The following is a 22,361-nucleotide window of genomic DNA, read 5'->3' as shown; positions in this document are numbered from 1 at the left end:
CTGTCTCCCCCACCCCTGCAAAAAAAAAAAAAAAGATTTAGAGAATGTAAGAAACTGTTATAACTTTTCCTTACCCTCTTCTACAGAAGGCAAGGTTTTAGATATAAAGTAAGAAAAAGAAGAGAAATATGCTTATTGTCACCAAACTCTATTTATCAGTTCGCTGTGTCATCTTCTCCTTTCTCCATGTTTGCCTTAGGGCAATTTTTATGTGGTATACTATTTGTAAGAATTTATCAATATGCATTTTAGTTCTGAGAGGAGAGAAATATGACAAAGCACAGCATCTTTTGATTGCTAAAGCATGCATTTGCAAGAAAAGTTTTAGCTACTGATTTTGCCATTGCTGATGTTAAGAAAAAAAAGATGTTACTTTAGAGATTATATTTCTTCTATCGCTTGTCCTCAGCAATTGCCAGAGTTATAGAATCTGGTGTTGTAAATGGTTGGAGATGGCAGCCCACTGTCACTTTCAGGCAATTAAGTCTTCATTACAAATTAATGAAGTGGTAATTGCTCCCTGTGACTTTCTCAGTACAAAGCATGCTGGGGTTGTTTGCATTATCTTCTTGCAATTCATAACTATATTCAAGGACTTGGGATAGCTTGCCAAATTAAACTACAATGAGAATTCCTTAATTAATATCATATTTTACATCACATTATGAAAATCTCCTCAGAATGTGCTGCTTGATCCTTAGTGAATATGGCTTATAGCAGAGGAAATTTGCAAAGGATTCATTGATCAAAGTAACATTCATCTATTCTTAGGAAAAATTGATTTAAAAATGTGAAAACAATTGATCTTTTTTTGCATTCTAATCACACTGGCATGATCTAACTGTAAAGACACAGACTTGCCTCTCAGTTAAGTGTAGAGCTCTACCATAAAACATTACTATCACTGGAAACTTTTGAACACCAAACACAGTCCCTTCCCCTTCTAAAATTAAACCTTTTGCCTTGACTGTGACTTTAACACTATAGCTACCTTACTGTAAAGTCCTCAGAACTGAGACACCTCTTGCAGGAATTTCTTCAGAAAAAAATTCCTATTCAATCTACACATCCAATGAATGTCAAAAGATGTTATTGGATTTCACTTTCAATTATGTTTATTTATTTGTTTGTGTCCTAATTGTGAGGTGGTTTTGAAGTCATGGGATACTTTAGGTTTTCTCCTTCCACCATGTGGGGCCTGGGAATAGACTCTGGACTTGCTGAGCCACATTCCTGAATCCTGAGAATAATTATAGAAAGGATAGTGTAATTATTTACTATTCTTACATTAATATACAAATATTTTTAAAATTTTTATAGTAGTAACAATGTGTACCTTTGTTAGACTTATGTTGGTTATAACAATGAATTTAGGTCAATTTTTCCTCAAGAAAATTCATGTCTATGTTTCATTTATCTTTATGGAGGTTTTAAAAAATAACTAGTGCTACTTGCTCCTATTGTTTTGTAGTATTATAGGTGAGAAATTGAAAATATTCCAAACCATGTTTCTCATACTTGTAAGCTCCACAAATTGTTTTTGATCATTTAAACACTCTGAGGTAAATAGGTAAATAGGTTATATTTCTCCAATGAGACTTGAAAGTTTAAAGAAATACTGTGTTTCATTTTCCCCATTTTAGAACTTCTTAATATATATGTACATTTTAGTAATCTTCTATTGTATTAGGTTTCCATATTATCCCTCAAATGACCTTCAGCCTTAGTCATCTTTCTCCAGTATTCACTAACTCATCTCCTCTTGCCTTTCCTTTTTCATTATATCCTCCCATTCCAGGTCTTGTCACCTCCAATCATAGCTATATGTTCTATTTGCCTTTCCTAGGGATATCTATCTGTCCATCTGTGTATGAAACTTTTGTAGTTCTTCAGATTTTGGCTTGGATACCATTGATTTAGTAGCTAATATTCACATATAAGTGAACACATACCATATTTGTCTTTCTGGGTCTAGGTTACCTCACTCAGACTGATCTTTTCTAGTTCCATCTATTTACCTGCAATCTTCATGATTTTGTCTTTTTAATGGCCGAGTAATATTCCACTGTGCAATGTACCACATTTTTTTTTATCTATTTTTCTGATGATGGACTCTTGTTGTTTCTAGTTATATGCTATTATGAATAGAGCTGCAGTGAATACTATTGAGCAAGTGCTCCTGTGGTAGGGTCAAACATTTTTTTTGGATATGTGCCCAAGAGTGGTATAGCTGGATATTGAGATAGACCCATTCAATCTTTCTGAGGTGCCATATGGATTTTGATAGTGGCACAGCCACAAGCAATGGCTCGGTGTCCCCCTCATTCCACATCCTTGCTAAGTTGCCACATATTTTCTTGATCTTGGCCATCAAATGTATCATGTAGTTTTTCTTGGGGTATACCAGATGACTAAGGATGCTGAAATTTTCTTCAAGTGGTTTTGAGTCATTTGAGTTTGCTTTTGAGAATTCTGCTTATAACCACACACTCTTTTTAATTGCATTATTTATTTCCTTGATATCTAGTCTTTTGAGCTGTTTATATTTTGGGTACTTTCCCTTTATTAAAATGTATTTGGTAGAAAACCTTTTCTTCCCATTTTTTAGGTGACCACTTTATCCAAAAGACAGTGTTCTTTGTCATACAGAAGCTTTTCAGACTCTTGAGGTCCTATTAATTAATTTAAATCTCAGTATCTATACTATTGGTATTATGTTCAGAAAGTCTTTTCCTGTGCCAGTGAGTTCAAGGTTATTTCTCACCTTCTCTTCTATCAGGTATCTGGTTTTAAGTTGAGGTCTTTTGGAATTGGAATTATCCATTTGGAATTGAATTTTGTGCAGACTGATATAAAGTGAATGTTCACTACATGGCTATTCCTGTTTCACATATAATAACTAAATGTTTATTTTTTGGAGAAGCTGGCATTCCTAACATTGATCCCCTGGAATGACTGAGATTCTTTAAAAATTATTGTGTGAAGCTACATGGTGATGTTATCACTTGGATCCTCCGAATTTCACTCTATACCACATTTACTTTAGTCTTATTCAAGTTGTAAAAAAATAATATTAGGCACTGTGAGGTTTCATTTTATTTTAAAACAGAGAGACAAAACACAGAAATGTAGCAAGCCTTTGGTGTTTATCACCGTTCACCATTCTTTTCAGGTCTTCATCTTGCATTGTTTGGCTTCACATACTGACTACTCCAGTGGCCTTCTCATGAATGTCTAAAAACTTGCAGTGCAGGGCACATGAACTGCTTTGTGGCATTGAATTCACCAATTCTTGCCAATAACTGTACACTAGAAGGTTAGAAGTTGGTCCACAGATGTCTAAGACACATAGCCTCCTCTTATTTATGCTGGATTTGTTTCTGTAAGTTCAAATTCCTTGGTGCTTTGATCCTGTGTGTGCCATTATTTTCCTTGTCTCACTAATGCTCTCTCTCTCTTTTGCTTTGCTGGCTTCAGTGGGAAGAGATCAGTGGTGTTGATGAGCATTACACACCCATCAGGACTTACCAGGTATGCAATGTCATGGATCACAGCCAAAATAATTGGCTGAGGACCAACTGGGTCCCCAGAAACTCGGCTCAGAAAATCTATGTGGAGCTCAAGTTCACATTACGGGACTGCAACAGCATTCCATTGGTTTTGGGGACTTGCAAGGAGACCTTTAACCTGTACTACATGGAATCTGATGATGACCATGGTGTGAAATTCCGAGAACATCAATTTACGAAGATTGACACCATTGCGGCTGATGAAAGTTTTACCCAAATGGATCTTGGGGACCGTATTCTGAAACTCAACACTGAGATTAGAGAAGTGGGCCCGGTCAACAAAAAGGGGTTTTATTTGGCTTTTCAAGATGTTGGTGCTTGCGTTGCCTTGGTGTCTGTGAGAGTGTACTTCAAAAAGTGCCCGTTTACAGTGAAAAATCTGGCTATGTTTCCAGACACAGTGCCCATGGACTCCCAGTCCTTGGTGGAGGTTAGGGGCTCTTGTGTCAATAATTCCAAGGAGGAGGATCCTCCCAAGATGTACTGCAGCACAGAGGGTGAATGGCTTGTCCCCATTGGCAAATGCACCTGCAACGCTGGGTATGAAGAACGAGGTTTCATATGCCAAGGTAAGAGTCTTCTCTTTTTCTATACAGTTGAATGTGTCTCCTCTGAGTGTATTATGAATTAATGAAAATGAATTAACCTGATCTGATCTCACTTGGCAGCACAACACAGCTCAGAATCATGAGCCTATTTATGTGCTAAATTTATCTCATTTGATGTGTTGATTCGTGATCTGTTGTGAAATATTAATGGGTGTAACTCTGGGGTGCTGGGCTGCACCCTGTAGAGGTGTCATCTGTGCTATTTTTTCATTGTATTTTAATTTAGTTAGTTAGTTGGAAAGATGCCCACATACAATAGTGCATTTTGTAAAGTTATTGGGACAGGTTAAGGAAGTGGGTTCTCCTTTTAACATCTGGATATTGGGTATCAAACTCAGGTTATCAGGCTTGATAATAGGTACCTTACCAGGCTGAGCCACCTCCCAGGCTTCAGGTTTGCTTGCTAGCTCATGATTGATGGTGTTAACTATAGCAATTGAAGTGGAATACATCTGTCTTTCTTGATATGGAGGATGAGAATGCCTTTGGTACTCAGTTAATCTAATTAAAACAGAATTAGATGTCATGGAGACTATATTTGGGTCCATAGATCTCAGTAATATTCTCTTCATACTTATAAAGTACAGTCTGGTCTTCAGTGATAGTTGTCTACTGACTAGGTGTCTAAATGTTTTAAGAAAATGATTTTATTTAAAAATATAAAGCTAATATATTTGTATTTGCTTATTGTGGTGTAACTGATTGTGATGTGTCGGGGGAGGGGAGCAGGGGCTTAAAGTTCTGTGTGGAGGGAGGCAGGGAGAATCTGGGAGCACTTGTTGGAGGAAAAACACGGTCAATATATATTGTATGAAAAAAATCAGCTAAACTATTTTTTAAAAGAAAATGCTAATGTATAAGAAGATTATCAGGGTGGAGAGATGTCTCAGCCATTAGAGGCTAGGCTCACAACCAAAAGTAAAAGATTATTTTTCCTTGTTATTTTGTTTTTCTATGACACAAAGTATTATATGTATTTTCCCTGAGTTTTATGTAATGTGTGTTTTATACTTTAAATATTATTAGCAAATCTGAATTTTGCCATCAGTTTGAGTTTTATCTTTTTAAGTTTCTATATTTGATGTAAAAATCACTTAAATATATTTTTCATATAAAATTATATATATTTACATATTTATATATATATCATGAGATTATAGTTTTATTCATTAAAATTTTCATTTATAGTTAGGTAAGGTTTTTATACTTGATTATGCTCAAAGTATCCATTATATTTGGAGGGTACAAGTGCATACATGACTGTTAGTGCACAGTCTTGTGGCCTTTGTTCATTTCCACACTTCTATTTACTGTTACTCTGTCAAGAGAACAGGGCCTGTTAATTCCACTGGTGCACATTCAGGAATCACAGTTCAGAAGCCCATGCGAAAGAAGTGGTAAACTCTTTATGTGGCTTGCCTTTTAAATAAAATATCAAAAGACTATAGCCTCTTTCTTTTGACTGTAGGCATGGGTCATGAAAGCACATTAAAAAAGGGACTGGCAGGGTGGATAAGGTGCTATCTGTGCAGACACGAAAACCTGAGTTAAATCTCTAGCTTTCACATAGAAGCCTTATGTGGTGGTTATATGTAACCCCAGTGCTGGTACAGGGAAAAAGGAAGCCCTTAGGTCTGAGAGCTTGCAGGTCAGCCAGTTTAGTCAAAGAAGCAAGTTCTGTGTTCTGTAAAAGAATCCTGTTTCCAAAGGGGGGTGGGGGGAAAAGAAAAGAAAGGAAGGAAGGGAGGAACCCAACCAACCAACCAACCAATGTACTTACCCACAAACCAACTAATTTACCCACCCACCCACCCACCAAGGAAACAAACAAACAAAATAATAGTGGAGGGCAGTAGAGGATGATATAAAATGTTGACCGACCTCTGGCTTCTACATGTCTACTCATGAGCAAGTGTACCTACATCCATGTACACACTCACTTATTTATATATACTAACAAGTATGTGTACTCAAATATGTTAAATAAGAACAAATTGTATACTCTAGCATCATATTTCTCTGTGTTGTTCAGAAAAAAATGACATAAGTGTGGCATTATTGAAATGGTTTTAGAAGTTCTAAAATTAAAAAAAAATGTATACTTCTATTTTACTGAGATTTAGTGTTGGAGAAAATCTTAATATTCCACTTGAATTCTGTTTTGCCAATAGAATGTTTGTGGTAATGGTATTAGTAAAAACTAACATCAAATAAAATCATAAAAGTGTACCCCAAGAAGAACTGAAAAAAACTGTACAGTTTATAATACTACATATTTACATCATTTTTTAAGGATGTTATTAAAGATTTAAAGAACTTTTTTTTTTTTTTTGCATTAACCACTTACTACATTCTAGGCACTGTGCTGTTCTCCTAAGAAATGCCAATGACTTATTATATTTATATCTCATAATAACCTAGGAAGTGTATACTGTCTTTAGTTAACAGGAAGAACATTAGTTTGCTTTTATGTTTAATATTATTATTCAGTGCCTAGATGTTTTTTGCCTGGTTTATGTTATATGTCTATAATATATATAAAATGACAGATTCTATGGAACTTGAGTTACAGGAAATTGTGTGCCAGCATGAAAACACTGGAAATTGAACCCAGGATTTTTGGAAGATCAGCCAGTGCTCTTAACCTCCAAGCTATTCATCTAGCCTTATTATTATTATTATTATTATTATTTTTTGGCGGGGAGCTAGACATAAAAGCTAAGTTCTCAGTTTTATCTCAAACTGCTTTCTTACCATTTTGTTGACCATGACAGAAAGGGGAGAAGAATACAAGTGTATAAACTGCATGGGAATAGTTTGAAGGAGATAAGACCCCAAAAAGTTGCACAAAGTAATCAATAAACTATTATATGCCTTATATGCATCTGTTTATTTCTGACATCTATTTTGTTTTCAGAATTATAATAATGGATTTTTACTTAAAGATCATTTTCTGGTTCTGTAATCTATGTCCAGGTGGCAACTAAGAAAATCTTACACTTGCAAAATTGTCTGTGAAATGCAATTCAGTAAGCGTTCATAACAACCCACTAGTGCAAAATAATAATATGGCAAACAAGCGAGACATGCATACCTTCCAGGAGCACACAGTCCCCTCAGAATGACAGATGCATAAATTAATAATTTTAATGGAAGACAGACCCATAAATCTCTGTCCTGGGTTCAGTGAGTTTTGCCAGCACACTTGAGGAAGACATTACTATTATGGATTTCAAAATTAAACATAAAATTGATAACTAATTATGAGATGGCTTTATGTTGGTTTTAGACTGTTGTTTTCTTTACAAATTTTTGGAATAGGAAGTAGAGGTGGGGTTGTCCCTATTCCCTATGACTTTTTCATATTCCAGAAGACAGAGTTCCCATTTGTTATTACAACATTATACTGAAATCCCCCAAATATATATATAACACATGAAAGTATTTTTACACGAGTCCTTGTCACAAAGAGGCCTTTAGGAAGATTCAAATTTAGGAAATCTAGGCCATTTCTTAACATAAATAATCTAATATGCCACTTATTTTCCTAATCCAAATAGATAACTAGGACACTTAATGTTCAGTGATCTGAATGTTGAAAATGTGACAATTTGTATTTGATAGGACAATTACACTGATAAAATGGTTTTATATTCAACAAACACATCCATCAGTTTTCAAACAATGAATAGAAACAAAATTAGGATTCTCCAGAGGCAAAACTCTAAGTATGGAATTTTAGTGTACATAGTTTATATTTTACAATAATCTACATTTACTGTCTTATTTAAAATTATTAGGCAGTATTATTTATTTGACTATGGATTTAAATGAGCATTTATTGAGTCATTGAGATGAAGACAAATATAATTATTGATGAATTAATTTGTTTTGCACTAAAAAAATGCTGGACTGGAGAGATGGTCCAGTAATTAAGAGTGTGTGTGGCTCTTGCAGAGTTTTGTTCCCAGTAGCCATATTGGGCATTTTGTAACCATTTGTCACTCTAGCACCAGGGCAGCCAACTCCCTCTTCTGGCCTTTGCATGCATATGTGGTGTATACACACACAAACACACACACACACACACACACACACACATACACAGGACAATGATTTGGTCTGCCTATGAGAGAAAATAAAGATTCAACTAAATTATTAAAGATATAAATTATAATTAAATGCAGTGCTTACATCTGTAATCCCAGTCATCAGGAGCTCTAGGCAGGTTAATTGCTACTAATATGAGGACAACCAGAACTACAGTGTGAGCTTCAGATGAAACTAGGCTATGGTATTAGATTCTACCTCAAAAATTAAAGAGCCAATAAAAAAAATATCAATTAATAAGGAACTCTGGAAAATGAGCTATTGGTGCTATTGTGGAAACAGGTATTGGGGTAGGAGAAAAGTTACAATATAGCAACCCTCTCTTTAATAAGATGCAATATGATGTATCTGGTTTTCATTTATTTCCAGTTTTAAAAATCGATTCTTTTCTCATACAATATATCCTGAATATAGTTTTCCTCCCAGTGCCTCCCTACCTTCCCTCCCCTCTGGATCTTTCTTGCCTTGTATTGTATCCTTGTTCCTTTGTTTGAGGCCAAGAGATGAAGTCCAAAAAAAACTGAGGAAATGGTGTACTTTTATACTTCAATTATATAGAGGCAGAAAGTGAGAGAGGAAATATTGTCATTAAAACCCTTTCCTTAGTTGCTTGCCAGAAAAGAAAGAAAACAGAAAATATGTAGCCCAGAGGATAAAGAACACTTATTGCAATTAATGTGTAGCGAACAGATAGCTTTATGAAGGACCAGCCTCTGCCTAAAACAGATGAGAGAGGCGAGGATGAGTAAGGAATGCATTATTTTTTGCTTTCTAGACATCCCTCTAGCACATCTCTGTTTAAATTGACAGTAGCTCATATTTAACAAAAGAAGGAATCATTGTATCTCTTTTCATTTAAATTTTGTCTGGTTACATTCTAGATCCAGGATAGATTGTTACCTCAGTGCTAGAATGTTATCCTACTGTGCACAAGGCTTTGGCTTTGACTACATAATAGTAAGTAGTAATTACAAGAGTAAAAATGAATGAATTTGAACACCCAATATCATCAGTTTTCTTTCATCATATTGCTGTCTCTTACATATCAGCATAAATATTCACCAGTTTTCTTTTTTCTTTTAAGAATAGGAGGAATGGGGGATTTTGCATTGATTCCAAGCTAACTCCATGGTCTTCACCTGCCCTCTTTTTAATCCCTGCTAATGAGTTGTATTATCTACTTCAGTTTTATTTTGAAAATAATAAATGAAAATGCTAATGGATTTTTATATGATCAATTAATTGCATTTGCAGCGGATAGCAGGAGGTTACTATAAATATTACTGCTCGTACAAAATTTGTTTAGACTTGGTGTACCAGATACCTTATTAATGTCACTGAGGAATCTGTTGCTCTGTGCCTTATCTACATGCTAATTGTGGAATGTTAACCTTATTCCATGCTTTATTCCATTAGAAACTTAATAGAAAAGTGTGTTTGATATAATATTCCAAGGCAGCTAGACTATTTGATAACTGCTAAAAACTGTTTTCTTTACTGACGATTTAAGACTCCAGATTACCCTCTCCAATACTTCCTGTGCCAGCTCAGAAACTCTTAGAGCAGCTGTCAGGTTTCAAGTACAGGGTGATTTAAGGATTCGTTTTGTTGATCAGAGGAAACACAAAAGCAACGACTTTGCTGGAATATTTTCAGTGATTTTTTTAGTCTGTGCACACAGCCATAGGCGCTATCTAGAACTTCAAAATGATTTGATATTTGAATAAATTATGAAAAAATGCTTTCCCATAATTCCCAGAGAGGAATATCCTTGAGGAGAAAGACTATGAATATCTTTTTGACACTGTGTTCCCAGTGTCTCGCAGAGACTTACTGAATGATCCTCAATTGCAGACTGATAGGATGGAAATAACTACGTGGATTCTGTCAACTCCAACTCTGCAGTCCTGAAGAGAACTTAGATCATATTACTTACCTTAAAATTTCTAGGCTCTTCACTAAGCTATGCAAATAACAGCATGAGTTTTATGTAGGTTGAAGTGAGCACTTTGTCTATTAGGCCACATACATGTACAAACAGCAAAATATAGACTCATCTACACTGCCAGTAGAGTGTAACAGATAATATGAAGAAATTATGGTATTTTTAGTATGTTCTATTTTCTGTGTTTTGACAAGTATTTTATTCTTTATAAAAATTAATCACTGCTAAATTTATGCCTATATACAGTGAGGTGTTGTTATCTTTTGAAAACTATTAACATTTGAAACTTTCATCCCTTTTGTTTGCCCATTCCAATACTGATTCTTCTGTTCTCTTTAACATGACAATTACATTATTTATAACTCAAGGTTTTACCTTGGATTATTTGGATTTTTCCTATGTTTTAGACAATATCTTCCTACTTTTACTTTGTCTTTAGTATTTAAGTAGCCATAATCTCAAGTCAGTACATTTATCTATGCAGCTAGTGACTAATAATATAAAAAATGTTTTCAGAAAACAAATTAGACAGATGTGCTATGACATCTTGGTATTAACTATGACTTGATTTATTTAGGATCATATGTCTTCTCACAAATTTTACAAGTATTAACTTGAAGCACAAACTTCAGTGAGCCAGGTTTTGAGAATCTACTGGTATTTAATTGTTCTAGTTAGCAAAATGTTCTTGTCACTAGCAAGTGTGTGAGGAATGTTACAGGCTAATTTTTTTTTTTTTTTTGACAAAACAGTTTGATATTCTGATTCTTCATCCACAAATGGAAAGGCCATGAGTTGGCCATTGAAGATCTTGCTCAACTCACCAAATCATATACAGCAGCATGTTAAAGATATACATCATTAATGTCTTCCATAAGCATCTATGAAATGTGTTAGCTTACCTATCTTCATTGTTTCGATCTGTTTCATGAATTGAATAAGATAAGCCATCATTGGCATTTTTTTGGTTAGCTTTTAGTGATCTTGATGAGAAATTTTATCAATGGATTTATTGTCTATATCATCCCTTCATTGTTCACCTTGTGTCAAACAGCATGTTTTTCTTTTCAGCAGAGATTTAAAGTTTTCCTGGGAATGTAGCTAGGTGGTAGAGTGCTTGGCTACAGCTGGAATCAAAAGTTCTGAGTTCAGTTCAGATAGAAGGAGAAGGTAGCGAGTAAGAGGTTCATTTTTAGTTCTATAAAACTTAGTCTACTTAATCCTAGATAATTTCTGCTGTTACCATTTATGAATATTTTAATTTATTCACTGAGAACTGCGTGCATTTGTATATATAATGAATCTAAATCATATCTACTTTTCTAAATCTTTTTGCCCCCAAAACATATCTCCTTACCATCTTTGTATCATTTTTGTCAATTTTTTTCTTTCTTCTTGTAAACATAAATTACTTTGAGATTTTCCCATCTGCCATTTGACCTACTGCCCTTTTTACTTAGCATGAGCCTTCTCAAGGAATTGTTGCATGTCTTTCATAAGTTTATAGGTGAACTTTTTCTAGTGCCCATTCAGAAACAGAGATTTGAGCTGATGTAAGACAATATAGTTTAAGAAAAAAGTGAATAAGTACAATAATGCAATTTAAACTGTGCTACAATGCATAATATATTGAATCTTCAAAAACACTAATCCTACTTTTATAGTATGCTAATGCCCTAACATTTACTTTTAAAGGGTGGGTTGGACATAATGTCCTTGTCCTGAAAGAATCATGCAAATCAGAAATCAAGAAGGAAATATATGCATTGGATGGGTTGACTGAAGAAATGGCTTGCCTTATTTGGGATATTCTATATATGCGTTGAGAATTTCTTCAATATTGTAGAGATAGAGGAGAAGGTGAAAGTTGTAGGATGTATGTGGCACATGATTTTACGTGAATTACTATGAGATATTACTGAAAATAGGCAATCAAAGTGTGTCACTACATTACCTAGACTGTGATTAAAGTAAAAAGTTTTCAAAAAAAGAGAAAGGACTATTTTTGATTTGTGATTTCTTATGGTATCATGGTTTATTATTTTCATCTGGCTAAAGGCAAACAGTATATATATGAAACAGAGGTTCATGTTTAAGATATTAGAAAGATCTGTGACCTCGTTATTCTTTATAGGCTACAAGTCATATTTTTAAAGCAGTCAGAGATAATTTAATTGCAAACATATGTAGGAGGTATACAACCATAATTATACTTGGGAAGATGAATCACCATGATTCAGCTATTCAAATACTCCATACTGACTTAGGGATTAAAATGAACACTATGACTAATGTTAAATTTTACTAACAGTTCTACAAATGCTAGGAACATTAAGCACTGCTCTTAAAAATGTTTTCATTTATTTCTTTAATCTCTCTTTCTGTGTGTGTGTGTGTGTGTGTGTGTGTGTGTGTGTGTGTGCCCATGAGTGTGCAAAGGTGTGCCTGTAGAAGTCAGAGAACAAATTGCCCAAGTTGCCTCTCCCCTACCATCACATGGGTTCCAGGAACAGAGCTCAGATCATCGGGCTTGGCAGCAATCATTTTCATTCACTGAGCTAATTCTCCAGTGCTGGTACCAAACATATCCTAACACACAATTACAACTAAGTATGACCTGTCTTATTTAGATAAATGTAGATTTGTTTTTTAACTGTGTAAGAATTAGCTTCAACTGTACAAATTATCAACTCAAAGATAAAAATGGTAAGACAGCTCTTCTTCATTCCAGCCTAGCAAAAATTCTAAAAGTCCTTATTTAAGTATTTTTCCTGAGGTCTAACATAAAACACAGATATCACCTATGAAATGTCTGGGTCATACCTTGTTGAGACAGCCAAGCTCCTATTCTGTCATTGTCATTTCTTATCATTATCAGCACTAATGCTATGGTTACTACTATAAACATTAAAAATTCTCAGGGTGCTCAGATACCTTTTCCGATACAGGATTTAAAGGAACAAATAGTAATTTAAGTAAATCTTGACTAGCAAATGTATGATCTTTGGGAAGCATGAATAATTTGAATATTGAGAAGTTTGTTTTCTTGCAAAACCATTGAGAGTAATGAACCAAGCATGCTGGGACAGTATTATCTGTGGGGAAAGTATAATAAAAATTACTTCAGTTTAAATGGAAAGTACTTTTTCCATACTTGAAATAAATTGTTTCCATTATAGTATTATGTTATAAAACACTATCTAGATATTTGTCAGATATTTATATATGTGTGTAAAGTGCTTAGACCTTTCCAAGAAAAATAATATATCAATCCTTATTGAGATGCTGAATAAGGGTTGTGTTGAATATTAAAAAAATACACATCTTAATGTATAATTCTTTGTCTGATAGCTCATGGAAGTTCCATAGAAATTTAACATTAGACCTAACTAAACATTTTGTAAAATGTTAAAATTTCTTTGGCTTAGCTTAATCTGCTTTACATAAATAAATTTTTTTTTTATTTTCTGAGGCCATTTTTCTAAATATGTTTTTGTTAATTATATGTCTTGCTTTACTTTTGTAAAGGGCATATGGATTTGACTTGTTGCATTTTTGAATTACTCATATTTACCAAATATCCCATATTTTTTATCATAAAAATGCAGAGTAAACTCTTGTGTAAACTCATGTAACAATATTAAATGCAGGATAAGAATGCATATTCCAATTTATTGATCTTACAAATCAACGTTTTCCAAAGTAAAGGAAATCAAACAACATGCAAATTAAATGGATAGTGTTGTCCTTTTCTCCCTTTGAGGTTTGAGGTTCGTGGATTCTGTTAAATGTGTTGGTAAGTGTTTCACAAAGTCTGCTTTTGTCCATCCATGTTCACCGAATGCTTTCCACCTTGTCCCCTGTGGTTTCTCCCCCACAATTCTGCCTGTGTTTAGAGTTTCGACAATCCCTCATTAGTTCCAGGGTAGAACTTGTAAGAGCTAATGGGGGTTAACCTTACAGCTGTGGCAGCTGGCACTGACATTAATAGAGAACAATTGTGAAGAGGATAACTTTTGATAACATCTGATGACGGTGTTTTTTATATAAGAACACTTGAAAAGTATAAGGTGCTAAGAAATGTGGCATACATTCTCTTCTGCTGCGATATCTTATCTTCTAGGCTGTAAACAAAACATCCTGTTTGCAGGTTACTCTTTATTCGGTGAAGGATGAATTATTTAGGGACAGACCATTGAAAATAAAATTTCATCATATTTCTATTGGCAACACAATAGAATATTGTGTTCAGAATATTCAGAAACACAATCATATATTCAGTTCCTAATCAAACATATCTGGGGGAGAACTCTTGGTGTCCCAATGGAGAGTAATCATGGGACTCAAAACCACCACATGATCAGATACAGACCTTTTGTATCTTAAAATAGTCAAGGACGTGTAGGTTTCTAGACCTTTCTTTAGGTTCAGTTTTCTCGTCAAACCAATAATGGCTCCCTCTTTTATGTTCGTTCTCTCTCTCTCTCTCTCTCTCTCTCTCTCTCTCTCTCTCTCTCTCTCTCTCTCTCTCTCTCTCTCCTGTCTTCTGTTCCTACCCCAGGCTCAATCTCCCTAGTCGCACGTGCTTTCCTCTCCTCCCCCTTTCTCCTACTTCTCTCCATTCACTGTCCTCCCCCACTTCCCATTTTCTCTGGGGGACTTGTCCCTTCCCCCTTCTGTGAGGGCCTTTATATGAATCTCTTAGAATATACCTTGTATCCTAGCAGACCTCTAGACTGATAGCTGGGAATCCAACATGGGAGTGACTCAGAACCCCTGAATATGGGTCTCAGCTAGAAGGACAGAGCACTCTAAGGGACCTCAGACAGTGGAACCAGGATGTATTCCTGGTACACAAAAGGACCTTGCGGACACATCCCCCATGGATGGATCCTGCCTTAACCTAGAGACAGGAGAGAAGTCCTAGTCCCTACTTCAAATGACTTGACAGATTTACATAACCCCACCTGGATGGCATTGCCCTACATGTGGAATTGTGGTGGGGGGATGGGAGTGGAGAGTGGTCAGGGTACATGTGAGTGGGGAAAGAGGGTAAGAGAGAGGGAGGGAAGGAGAGGGAACTGGGATCGACATGTAAATAAATAATAATAATAATAATAAAAATAGTCAAGGACTATGGAGATGGCTCAGTGGACAAGAGTGTTTATTATGAAAGCACAACAAACTGGGTAAAATCAACCTATAAAATGTGGTGTAGTATAATGCACCAGTAACCCTAGTCACCAATATAAAATGTCATTGATCCTCAACAAAAAGTCTTGTATGGTAAACAGCATTAACCATATTTTGTCAGAGCAGGACTAAGAGGACTGAGAGGACTTACTAATTTGTATAATGTTTCAATGTAAATTTAGGTGTGGCTCTGAAACGCAACACTTTAATTGTTTTAATAAACGATATTTTTTACTTAATAATATTGTTTCAAGTCACCATGATGTGAAAACCTTCATGCTCTTGCCACCAAAGTGAATACAAGCTAATTTGGTTAAGAGTTGGGAGAGAAAAATACATTGCTAATGGTTAGTTAAGGAGATCAGAGCTTCATAGTCATTAACACTAACCTCTTTTTTCAATATGTAATTAGGTAAGACAACAACACCAAAAGATTTTCACAGGGTATAGTCTGGATCTTCATTTCTGGGCATGTGGAACTGAGTCACGCCTCTAATTACCTTTGCTTCTATTCCCATTGCCCCTGCTGTTGCTGAGGACATGATTGATGGGAGATGATGGTGAATGGAGAACCAGCATTCAGTAAGGCACTTGCTATGTGCCCAGTGTTTATGCCTGCACAATATGCCTCATTATGAGCTTGACAGATCTCCAAGTGGCAGATTGGGAATGGGTGCTGGAGATGGCTGACATATCTGTTACAGGCTCTGTTATTTTTTTTAAACTCATAAATAATATTTTATGATAGAATAGTTACATGTAGGTAGCTATATATGTATGAGTGTGTGTACATATAAGTGGACATATAATATATATGTAACATAGTATATTTAATTTTATAGTTTAGGTTTACATATTAAATATATCCTATACATACACTTATCACTATATACTTAGTGTATGTACAAAGTAGGTCATTTTCCGTGTTCTTATAAACATACTTTGAAGTCTTAATTTTTAACAAATTACTGAAATATATATAGTAAAATATCAACCTGAACTTCAGATAGTATTATGCTAATTCATTCATTTTTCTATAGCTTTGTATTAGTTTTTGGATGAGGCACCATTTAAACCCTGTTAAACTAATGCACATACTTTCCAAAATTTGTTAAGATAGTACATACTATTAACTGTTTGCTGTTTTTTTAGGTATATCAGTATATCCCAATATATACATTATTCTCCAAGTTATCCATGAGGTCGTTTCCTAATAGTATCACATATAGCTACTTTTATTTGAAATATGATAAATCACAAACTTCTGTGTTTCGTTGAAAACAGTCCCAAACTTTTCAGCTTTCCAGAAGTGATTCTCAGGGATTACACTCCTTGTGGTTATGTTTCCATGCTGAGAAACACACTGCTTCAAATGCAAGTCTGATGCAAGGTGATGATGGTGGGTGGTGTAGTGGATGTGTTGAAGCTTCAGTGAGGAGATGCATGGAAGAAGAAGATGGAAATAAAAGCTGACTGTGCCCTTCAAAAAGCTGACAGTTATTAGTGATGAAAAGGAAATGAAAACATTCATTGACTTGCTCTTTATTAAGCACAGTAGGTAAAGCAGATGAACACTGGAAAGCTCACTGAGCTGCCAACCAGACATTCATACATCCCTCTTGCTGGCTAGTGGCCAAGGATATGCTGTAAACTCTATGGGAGGGTCACAATTTCACAGGGATTGTCAGATCTGGTGGGAAAAGATACTTTCTGTGCATTCTCCATTAATAGAGTCAAGACTTACTCAGCAGTGTTCATTGGATTGCACTTGTTTGCAGGACTAAGTATATATATGAAATGGATACAAGATAATCTAAAGATTCCCAAGGGTAGAATAATGGTGTCTGAATTTATGTCTTACTATAGTATTTACAGTAGTTCATGACAATATGTTATAATTATAGATACCTTTGTTGTCATTATTCTATTTCTTTACCTAAACTATTTTTGTAAGAGTCCAAAGAAAACTATTAAACATGATACAAACGTATGATTAGTAAATGTGATTCTGAATGTGGATGCTTTTAAAGATCAAAACATGATCTGTTATTGTTAAAGATTATACTGATTCTAAGAGCCCATGCTTTGTATTCCATGATACACTTTTTAGAATGTTAGTCTGAATCTATATACAATGGAAGAATATCTTATGTCAATATTTATGGACTCTTAAAATCAATGCATTATTACTTATTAGTGTATGTACTATATGAATATCTAAAAGAAAATATAAGCCAATTTGAACAGTGAGTAGTAGTTTTCATGGGAACACATGCTGGAACATACATTCTAGCACATGTTATTTCAGAAACACAACAAAGTTCCTTCCCATGGAAATCATTTCCCACCAAATTTATTTACAACCTAACCTTGTAACGGAGACAAATTATCTGCTAGAAGAGCCATTCTTTTTGAACAAAAATTAAACTTTCGAGACCTTCAAGGCAGATGTCTTGAAGAAACAAGAAAGTGATTAAGCAGATTCTATGAAATTACTGAAAACTTAGTTTGCCTCACAGGAGTTCAGTTCATCCTTATTTTAAAAAATAAGAAATTTGAACAGGGTAACTAATGGATGCTGAGGTGAGAGATTGCCTTTGCCTTTATTTCTGAGAAAGGAATGAGGGTGGGTCTAGCACCATTATGAAACATGTTTTCTTTTTAATTGCTGCTGTTCAGTTTTTAAGACATTGTGTCATACAGTCTTCTATGTCTGAGAAACCAAATGTGTTGTGGGATTGCAAAGGGGACAAAGAAAAGTAAAAGTATTCATTATTGTGAACTTGAATAACTATTACATGCTTAAACTATAGCTGGCCCACTTGACATGATTATTATATATGATACAGTTTCTAATGTTCCCATCACAGGAGACAGAGATGAATCATACCAATGCTTTATCAGTCTCTGTTGGGAAAAATCACAGAACTTGCATTTTGCCTTGACTCTAAACCTTTCTAACGTAGTATGAAACAGTGTACAAATAGCATATCCTTTAGGATTAATTTACTCACATATACATTGGAGGCGAGCACTGAAAATTTTGTCTGCTTGTTTCTGGGGTCAAAAGTGACATGAATACAAGGTGTGCAACACATGCTGGTACATAGACAGTGCTTAATGAGTATTGACTTGTGTCATAACAAGAATGAATTCTCGAATAGAAAGACAGCTGTCTAAAAAACATCTTAGCCCCTAGATTTTTCAGAAATCCAAACAACCAAGGATTTACCCTCTAATACCAAACTAAAAGAAATTTAAGTAAACAGTATACAATTCATCTTATAAAATAAACTATTTCTGAAATAGAGAGGTCTTCAATTCTTAAATATATTTAGGATTTCAACTGATCCATGGTTGAATAAATTTTCAAAATTAAATCACTTCACTTGGTTTGGTAGTTGATTTTGATGGTCTGTCTACCATGGTTCAGGGTTGTTTGTTTTAAAACATTGCAAGTCATACAATTCTATGTTCTTCATACATTCAGAGCTACTTTTCTGTGGTCTATTCTTTGGAAGTAACACAGAAGAATAACTGTTTATATTCAGTACCAGATAATTCTTATTGTATAAATATCAATAAACTTTAATTTTGTATATAATATTTGAGAATCTCATTTAAATCCCCTCCGTGTATTCTACTGTATAAGACTGCAAGTATATTGGGAAATTTGTACATGTTCATATTTGTGTGATATGTGTATATTTAATGTGAGCTTGTCTAGGTGACAGCATCTAATAGTTAAGACATCAGCAAGATTAAATTGAAGCAGAGAAAAGAGAAAGTGTATGTATATTACACAATAGGTTTGGTTCAAAATAGTAACAGAGAACCCCCCACTATATTCAGGAGTCTGTCAATTTTATATGTGTGTTCTGTGAGGTCTGTAATGTAGTTATTGTGAATAGCAAGTTATTCATACTTACAATATTTTGAATATTATTTCAAGTATTTATATTTGCATTAAAAAATAGAAGTTGCCACATTCAGAAACACATTGTGGCTACTAATGTTCAATCTATCTTAAGTGAATTGTTTCTAATTGTTGAGAAATAAATCATAGCTTCTTTAGGCAATTCTGAAAATGACTTAGCTTTAGAGGCAGTATTGCCTTGGTATTAAAGATATAAGCTCCAAGGATCAATTTCACGTCTCTGATTCCTCATTTATCAGTCATAATTTCTTTTATATGTGTTTCTTGAGTAAATATTAAGTGGTAGTTAGGAACTTATACATCACTAAGTAATTACTGTTAAGTCACTGTTGAGCATGTTAAGGAAAGAACTTGTAAATTATGATACTGATTTAAACCCTGGAATTCAGGATGAAGTTGCTGGAGTGTCTAGTGTCCCTTCAGGAATAAGCTGAGAATCTTATTGGTATAGGAAAAAAATGATTAATAGCTAGATCTCCATGATTTCAAGAAGCTTAATGTTATTTTTATTTATTTTAACTCCAGGAAAATTTACTACAGTAATTTATAGGGGGGATATCCCAGAACACGATGGCTATTATTTGGGGCAGTTTACTTTTAATGTCCCATGTCCAAGAATGACTAATTCTTGTTGAAACTGAAAAGGTCAAATGACTTAAGCTTCCAAAAATTTATTTAGCAAATTTCACATTTGCTTTCAGCTCTGTAACTTCTTTCACAAAGAACGAACATGCTCAGGCTATAAGCAAAGTGAATTTACAAGGTTAATTATAGTTTATTCTGCATAGCATAGTCATTTTGTTCGTAGTTCAATATTATGTTTGGCATGTGTGATAGCATTGCAAAGTGGATTTGCTGTGACTTTGACTTGGCTATTCTTAGTTAGAAATGACTGTTCTCTTAGACATATTCCCCAGATAAAATATCCACTGAGAGTTACTTAAATAATAAAAACAATGAAGTTTCTGCTAAGAATACTTTCAGTTGTTGGTTGACATTCAGGGAAAGAGTTTATACATGTGACAATGTTTATTTGGTGGTATAGTATTAGAAAAGAAGGTAGAGTATTAAAGTGAACACTCGACTGGAATGTTTTTAAAATAAATGGAGAAAACAGGAATTTGAAAGCCTTTTGATAAAGTTAGCATAAATTAACTTACTGGTTTTCAACTACAGCCTGCAGAAATATATCTTATCTACAAACACATTTTGGCACAGAGAACACATTTGTCATTCATCGTGTTAGGGATGAAATGGTGAGAAGCAAAACAATGTTATTTTTTTTTAATGAAAATTTTGCGTGTAAAATCATGGGGAATAACACTGATAAGGTAAATACTTTATGTGATGATGAGACTGGAAATTAATTGTCATATATATTGTTGATTATCCACTAAGAATAATATACTAAAGACACAGTATTGTGCATGATGCAATGTTTGTAAAGTGCATCTTGGGTTCTTAAGATACTTAAAATCTACCGGAAGATTAAATCATGGGGGGGGGGATATGAAAAGAATGTAAGAGCCAAAGGATGGGAGCATGTATAACAAAAGGATTTCTTGAGGACATGCCATAACCCTTATGAAATCAGTGGATACTTGTTCATAGCCTGTACAAACTTGAGCCTGTCATCATCTCATCAAAGTTGGGTTTTGGTGTGTGCTCTAAGACCTCCTTAAGGGTCTGTTTTCAGGAGATGGCATCAGTGACAGGGAGTATCATTTTATTCACGGCTACAGGCTCGAGTAAAGTTACCCAAGATCATAGCAGTGTCTCAGCAAGTCACACACAGAAAGAAAACATAACATAGGGAAGAGATAAATTTGGAAGTTGAAGGTTTGAGTGGAAGAGAAATACAGATACCTTAAGTTAATGAGGGTTAAAAAAGACTAAAATTCATCAAATATATTTATGAAACTCTCAAAGAATAAAAATAAGTAAAAAAAAAAAAGAACAGATGTATAATGATATGGCATGAATGGAGTTGTTATTAATAACTAAGAACACAGGCATTTAAACTGGGAAATTTCCACAAACAAAACCCACATCTGAAACTGAAATCCACACAATCCAGAGATTTAGTCTTTCCTAATAGGTAAGTAGTGTGTATAATTTTTAAAGAAACTAATGTTTACATATTCAACTTTGATATGTGGTGAGGCTGACCTGTGCAGAATTTTAATTGTATTTAAACCCAGGCTCTCAATCTTGTATATCTTCCGCACTTGTTTTCCTGGTGTCTTTCTATGTGTGTGTGTTCTTACATACATAATCTCTTTCCCAGTGTCTTTCTGTGTGTGTGTGTGTTCTTACACACATAATCACAACCTCTTCAGTCTCGTTTGTTATTTGTTGGCATGCTAATATCGATAGTGGAAAGTCCAGCTTGCTTCAACCCTAATCAAGGCATTACAGTTCTGTGTGAAGTTTAGATGTTGTATTTCCTTCATTATCTGAAGAGATTTTCCTACGGGACAATAAAAGTGTCATATATATATATATATATATATATATATATATATATATATATATATATTATTTGCATGGTTCAAGGAAAATAAAGAATAAAATGATGTTTTCAAAGACTTACCAGGTAGCAATGGAAATCTAAAGACACAAAAAAGCTATATTTTATGTTTAGTTTTAACAAGGAATGGTCATGCAAAAGTGTCCCAGTTTCTTACTCAGTGGAAGCTGACATGTTCAGCTGACATGTGTACTCTCTTCTTTATTTTCTCATCCCTCTCCCTCTATTTCTTATTCTTTTTCTTCTTTTCAAGATTATAATTTAATTACATTTTCTTTCCTTTTCTCTCCATAAGAACTACTGCCAACTGAAACTCTTCAGAGGAGAAAGGAGACTTTTCATGTCTCAATGAAAAATAATACAAAGTGTTAGAATTGCAGTTGGTGTTTTGTGTTTATTTTTTACTCTGGCTCTTTTGGGTGGGAGCACCATCCCAGCTCCCAAATTATCATAAAAGGAGACTTACTCT

General features: G+C 34.5%; 1 protein-coding gene across 2 annotated transcripts in view; it reads left to right on the top strand.

The window, feature by feature from the left end:
* Nucleotides 1-22,361, top strand: part of Epha3 (EPH receptor A3) — a 288,656-nt gene that overhangs the window by 72,521 nt on the left and 193,774 nt on the right. For both annotated transcript variants that reach the window (XM_051191727.1, XM_051191726.1), the window contains exon 3: nucleotides 3,478-4,138. In XM_051191727.1, the coding sequence (XP_051047684.1) occupies nucleotides 3,478-4,138 (661 nt within the window). The remainder of the gene's footprint in view (nucleotides 1-3,477; nucleotides 4,139-22,361) is intronic.

Source organism: Phodopus roborovskii, unplaced genomic scaffold (genome assembly GCF_943737965.1).
Source record: "Phodopus roborovskii unplaced genomic scaffold, PHOROB, whole genome shotgun sequence".
Classification (NCBI taxonomy): domain Eukaryota; kingdom Metazoa; phylum Chordata; class Mammalia; order Rodentia; family Cricetidae; genus Phodopus; species Phodopus roborovskii.
The sequence above is the reverse complement of the archived record's forward strand: the minus strand, read 5'-3'. Positions and strand labels throughout refer to the sequence as shown.